Raw genomic sequence first — 5,846 nt, forward strand, 5'->3', positions numbered from 1 at the left:
ATTGCGGTCTCTAGAGACGTGTTACTTTTTTAAATTTCTTGCAATATTTCCTGTTGAATGGTCTGTTTTCGCTTTTTTGCAGCCGTGCGGACGTACAGTCCCTATATTTACAGTCTGGCGGACTCAGGTATCGGAGCCAATCGAACCGGAGCCAATCGAACATGACAGTTAAGAAAAGTTAAAACTTGGGGGAAGTATTGAGACCGCGGTGTGCTAAAAATTATCGAAATAATTTCAACTATTTCAAAATTGATGCAGAGGCTATGTAAGAGACAGTAAATCAAACATACTAAATTTTTACCATAATCTGATGTTCTGGATAAAAAAAAGACGGCAAACAAGTCTTCAAAATATAGTTGAAATTATATGTGAGGAATTTTATTAGCTGTTGTGTGTTGTGTATAGAATAAATCAATTTATATTTGGTTTCAGGTTTATTATTACAAATCAACAGTTTACATAAGACCAACAATTAGATGAATATTTAATATTCAACGATTTAATAATTCGAACAACTGTAGCACAGGCTTAGCAATTGGAATTCAGCGAAGCAAAAACGATCATTCGAACCTTCGCTTTCTAGTGAGTATCATGTCACGGTATCACCGTTTGTTTAACTCCTGTGTGCTATCTAACTCCACAAAAACTAATTGCAAAAACTTATTGCATTTTAAACTGCCATTGACCTACTGTCGTGACGCGTATCACGAGGAAAATATTCCCGGCTGATTCGCAAACGAAATAGAATATATTTGCGAATAATTTTTTCTCTGATATTGTGGCATTTTGACATGTGAGCTGCTGGAACATCTGACATTAGCTCGAAAAGTTTTTGGTCCAGATTTGAATTGGATATTTTGAGTTGTTCAATGTTCCCTTTGAATATTTCCTCCAGCTCCGTTAGAAAATTATACGTATCTATGTTTACGTATACCAATGCATCTCCGGTATAGTCTCTGAGCTTGGTGAGTAGAGTTATATCACAGACTAACAGACGTAACACTGGACCTAGCTCCATCGCCACAAAAAACGTTCATTTCAAATTTTCAATCGAATAACAGTCATCGCGCGAAATCGTCGTCTGGGGCGCTGTCATGAAATCTCATACATATTTTGTAGTTCTCCATTTGACACATGCAGTAACGCTGGCGCTGATGTCGAAATACATGACGCAGCGCGAACACGACAGCAGATGGTGCTAGTGTTACTAACGTAAAGTACTGGAATCATCCAAACGATGATGTTCTTGAAAATTTGTTCGACGTGTTATGTCTGTTAGTCTGTGGTTATATCATCTAACGGGAATTCACTTGGAATGCAACTTCTCAAGCATTTCATACAGACTCGAGAATGCTCTGGAATCTTATGCATAATCATACCAGCAACATTGTACACTACCTTCTGCTCACAAGAACGGTAACAAAGGGTATCGCATTCCTCAATTATGTCGTCCTCGTCGCATTGATACTTTTTATGAACGTTAACTGATTGTTCGATCTTATTATCTTTAAGTTCTCTTTTGGCTCCAAGTGTTCTGTTAGATCCAGCTTTCTTAGAAAATTCAAGAAGCCACTTACTGTTGTCCCACTCGTATGACGTTTCAGCAATATCGTTCAGGTATTGTGAAACTGCCAGCAGTTTCAGACTATCCTTGATCTGCAGTGCATTTGGGCGCATCTGGCGACTTCGAAGCTGGGAAAACACATTTTCCACACAATCTTGTGTCAACCGACCACCCAAGAAAAAATCGAAACCTTTATGACTTAGTAAAAACTCTTGAATCCTAATCATGCTATCAGTTGCCATCACGACCGCAGATTGCCATGGTTTGCGCCAGCCTTTAGCACCAACTTTGCAGTTGAAGATGATTGACCGAAACGAATCGAAGAAAGAGATTAGTTTTTGGTAGGCTGTTTCATTACGGTAACTAAAGGCCAGCTGGATTGAACGAGTGGTCATGTATGTAAACCAGTTTGCAATTTGGTCGATCAAAAAAGCTATTGTTAAAACATCTTTCCGTCCGGTTTCTGCTCCGAATATTCTTAAAGCAGCCGCCACACCATGATTAGCGTACTTTGTAGAGTTAATGACCTTCATTTTGTCGAAGTTCGAGGCTTTTTTTGAAAAATCCACATCTTCCATCCTCAACCCGCATGTCATTCGTAGATCACAGCCCTTCTCAAACATTACAAGCTCCTTCAAAGGATTAATATCAGCAGTAGGCGTATGAAGTCCATTGGATTCCATAGTAATCTGATCAATCTGGATTGTACCATTGGCGACCCAACCTTGGATCATACTTTTCATAACGTGTACGCTATCAGGCATAATCTCGAGAGTACGAGATTTGTCACAGGGGTGCTCGATGGGTTTATTAAAAAGCACATTCTCTCTGGCATGTTGGATTCCACAGTCGTTCCACAGTTTTTTATTATTGCCTGAAAGTAAAAAAATCATTCAGCGTGATAATGTGGTTAAAACCCCAAATACAAACTCTACCCCCGCAATCACTAACAGCTGCATGCACACGCAACCCCGTAGACTCAGTTTTCCGAATGACATCAAATAAAATAGATTTCAAACAGCCATTGTTGATTGAATCCCTAGTGTAGTAGTATGCTACAAGCTGCTTCCATCGAGCCTTAAGCCCTGCCAACATAAAAACCATCACATGGTTTGCTACTCCACTATGATTAGGAAGCGTATTGTGTCCAACAAACTTTTTCAAGTTATTACAATAGTTAACCCACAGACTAACAGACGTAACACTGGAACCTAGCTCCATCGCCACAAAAAACGTTCATTTCAAATTTTCAATCGACTAACAGTTATCGCGCGAAAACGTCGTCTGGGGCGCTGTCATGCAATCTCATACATATTTTATAGTTCCCCATTTGACACATGCAGTAACGCTGGCGCTGATGTCAATATACATGACGCAGCGCGAACACGACAGCAGATGGTGCTAGTGTTACTAACGTAAAGTACTGGAATCATCCAAACGATGATTTTATTGAAAGTTTGTTCGAGGTGTTAAGTCTGTTAGTCTATGGTTAACCCCTAGTTGAATGGCCATTTCATAAAAAATTATCATACAATTTTTATCAGTATCTTTCATTCTTGGTACTTTATGCTCAAGTAAAACAAAAGCTTCTTCGAGTACACCGCTCTCGAAATGAATATTCTGCAGACGTTCTCGTAGTGTACGTCCACTAGGCAAGAATCTTTTCTTTCTCTCTGTTTCGTACGCCGTCGAGCCACACGAGAATTTACATCGCAGACCTTCCGTAATGCTCTGATCAGACCATCGTTTGATTTTTTTAATATTCTCTGTGATCAATTGAAACTGGTCGGGGTTCATAACAGTTTCCACATCTTTCAGCTTTCGTTTTAATGACTGGTTCTCTTGTAATGAACTGAAACGAGGAAAAAAATTAGATTTGGAATCAAAATCAAAAGTGGTTTGTGCACCTTGTGTTATCTGTGCAATTTTTGCAATTGACAACGGTATCAGATTCGCCCGGAACAATGTTCTCCTTTACCATTTCCAAAGAGTTTGTTTTTTCATTCGCCCTTCAGAGCATAGTTGCGGAACATTTTCAAATATAGGAACGGCCTTGCTCGTTTTTAGAATCTTACCAGCCGGAGATAAATATACATGATGCTCATCAAAATGCAACTGCAAAATCGTTGAAATTTTATTGTTGTTCTATACAGAAATTGTGAAAGCGGATGATGTAACTCACGCTGCACAGCCTGGCTTTTCTGGAACTACAGTCTCAATAGGAAGATTACAAAAAGTTAACCACCTACTTCTTAAATCTTCTAATTTAGGAAAACGGAAGAACGCTACATTTTTCATCTGACACCGAGAGCTGTTCGAACATTTGTAATAGAAACACTTCATTTTTTTCGGTAATATCGGGAGAAAATTCACAAAAGTTTAAACATTATTGATCACAAAGAAAAAGGTTTTCAATGGTTTGAACTTTGTCTGCAGTTGCCAACTATTTTGATCGAATTAACCCGTTGCCAGATCGCATGATTTTCTGTCCGCCAGACTGTAAATATAGGGACTGTATGCGGACGTTGCCAGATGAAGCCGAAGCCGAAGTTCCACCTAGCAATGGGCAAGATCGATCCGATTTTTGCAAAATCGATCTTTTCTAGTCGATTCATCGATTTTTTTAATCGATTTCTCTGCGCGCGATCTTCTGCTGAATCGATCCTTCGGATGGCAAGATCGTTTTTTTCCGCCTGAAAAATAAATGTGTGCAAAACGGATTGAAAACAATAGTGATTGCATTTATTGTTGCTAACGTAATCTGCGGCCGAATTCCGAGAACACTTTTCTTTGAAGAGAAGAAAATTTCTTTATTGATAGTATACGAAATTTTTTTCTCTCCGAAGAAGTGTGTGCTCGGAATTCGGACACTGATCTGAAAAATGTGTCAATTTTTAACCGGGATGTCCATAGTTGAAGAATGGGCTAAAATTCAATAGACATGAAACCGAGAAAAACGCATTTCAAATGTTTTTGTTGGTTCAAACAATTGTCTACGTCCATGACAACTTTTTTCATGAGTATGTCACCACCCCCATATCCAGCATATCCAGCTTTTCACGAACGGTAATGGCGTATAGTGCACGCAGCCCATCTTGACGTTTTCTGTAGGTCAGGGAAGCTGGATAACCTTGTCGTCGAGTTGAAAAAGAACAATCCGCAGCCAAATTAAGTCCCTCCAGTATTTTTAACGCAGTAACCATTTTTTGCCTTTGTAAACGCGACATCAATAGACAAACCCGTATGAAATTTGGCTAATACGCATGCGTTGTTAAATATATATAGAGTTAGGGGTGGGTGAAACGGCTCTTTTGCAAGAGCGGCTCTAAACCGACTCATGGTTCACAATGATTCACGAGCGTTGACAGTTCGTGTTGTCTCAGTAAACTTCGGGCGCGAACCAAACAGTTCTTTTTCGTGAGCCGTTCGTTCTTTTGCTCTTTCCTAAGAACCGGTTCATATGAACGGCTCGTGAGCCGTTCGCCCATCCCTAGCGAGGATGAAAAGAACGACGGGACAAGTTTGCACCTCGAACTGAATATAAATTACCAGACCACAAGACCGTCTCGAAAGTTTGACATATATTGTATACAATCATTACTATCTGATTGGTGTACATTGGGGTGGCAGTGGAAATGGACTTTGACAGTTTTATTTAGAAGTAGTGTTCAAAATTACGCCTTCACGAACAGTTAGCATAATTTCGATTTTTTGGATAACACCCGACCTCGACGTTTTATACATTTCTAATAACCAGTTCACATGAGGTAATATCGCCCATCTTGATTTCAAATCCCATACTCCAAATTTTCCGTGAAAACTAGATGTATGTATGTTTCAAGATCACGATATCACGTGATATCTGCTATAGTGTGAACAAGGCATAAGACATTTGGCACAAAAAAACTATTACAAACTGTGCTTTTCTTCATAAGTCGAGAAAGTGAAATTTAGACCAAATACTCCTGAATTCCGATTTAGCTGAAATTTTGCATTGCATTGGATATTGAATTTACCATTTTGGATATTAGCCAACATTATTTCATATTTGCTACCTCTGCAAGTGCACTTTTTGAAAATTGGCTTCCGTAGGGACGTTGTTTACTATCGTTGTGGGTGTTTACTATCAAGCACCAATTTTTTGATTTAGGTAGAAAAGGCTTATTTTTCAACTATGAGTAGCGAGGTACTCGTTAACTCAAATATTGCAAAAGTTGAATTGAATGGTCGTGTATATGCCGTGCTGTATTCTGTTCTGCATGGTGTCGCGCTCGCCATTTTT

General features: G+C 39.2%; 1 protein-coding gene across 2 annotated transcripts; it reads right to left on the reverse strand.

Annotated features, from left to right (window-relative positions):
* Window positions 1-507: 507 nt before the first annotated feature.
* LOC129724430 (uncharacterized) lies at window positions 508-5,341 on the reverse strand. Of its 2 annotated transcripts, none has more exons than XM_055679334.1 (5): window positions 3,747-5,341; window positions 3,543-3,679; window positions 3,097-3,416; window positions 2,500-2,649; window positions 508-2,438 (listed from the first exon to the last, which is right to left on the reverse strand). In XM_055679334.1, the coding sequence occupies exons 2-5, from the start codon at window positions 3,566-3,568 to the stop codon at window positions 1,276-1,278; spliced, it is 1,659 nt and encodes a 552-aa protein (XP_055535309.1). In that variant the 5' UTR covers window positions 3,569-3,679; window positions 3,747-5,341; the 3' UTR covers window positions 508-1,275. The 2 variants fall into 2 exon arrangements, with proteins under 2 accessions (XP_055535309.1, XP_055535308.1); XM_055679333.1 differs by having other exon boundaries at window positions 3,472-3,679; window positions 3,747-5,334.
* Between the last annotated feature and the right edge of the window lie 505 nt (window positions 5,342-5,846).

The sequence above is a fragment of the Wyeomyia smithii genome, chromosome 2 (genome assembly GCF_029784165.1).
Source record: "Wyeomyia smithii strain HCP4-BCI-WySm-NY-G18 chromosome 2, ASM2978416v1, whole genome shotgun sequence".
In the NCBI taxonomy this organism is placed as follows: Eukaryota; Metazoa; Arthropoda; class Insecta; order Diptera; family Culicidae; genus Wyeomyia; species Wyeomyia smithii.

What these genes read in the sequence shown, in the direction of transcription:
- LOC129724430 (XM_055679333.1), bottom strand. Translation starts at nt 3,545, where the DNA reads ATGGTAAAGGAGAACATTGTTCCGGGCGAATCTGATACCGTTGTCAAT. An exon ending in AATTGCACAGATAACACAAG is followed by an intron (nt 3,417 to 3,471) that starts GTGCACAAACCA and finishes TCCTCGTTTCAG; the next exon opens with TTCATTACAAGAGAACCAGT. An exon ending in AGCTGTTAGTGATTGCGGGG is followed by an intron (nt 2,439 to 2,499) that starts GTAGAGTTTGTA and finishes TTTTACTTTCAG; the next exon opens with GCAATAATAAAAAACTGTGG.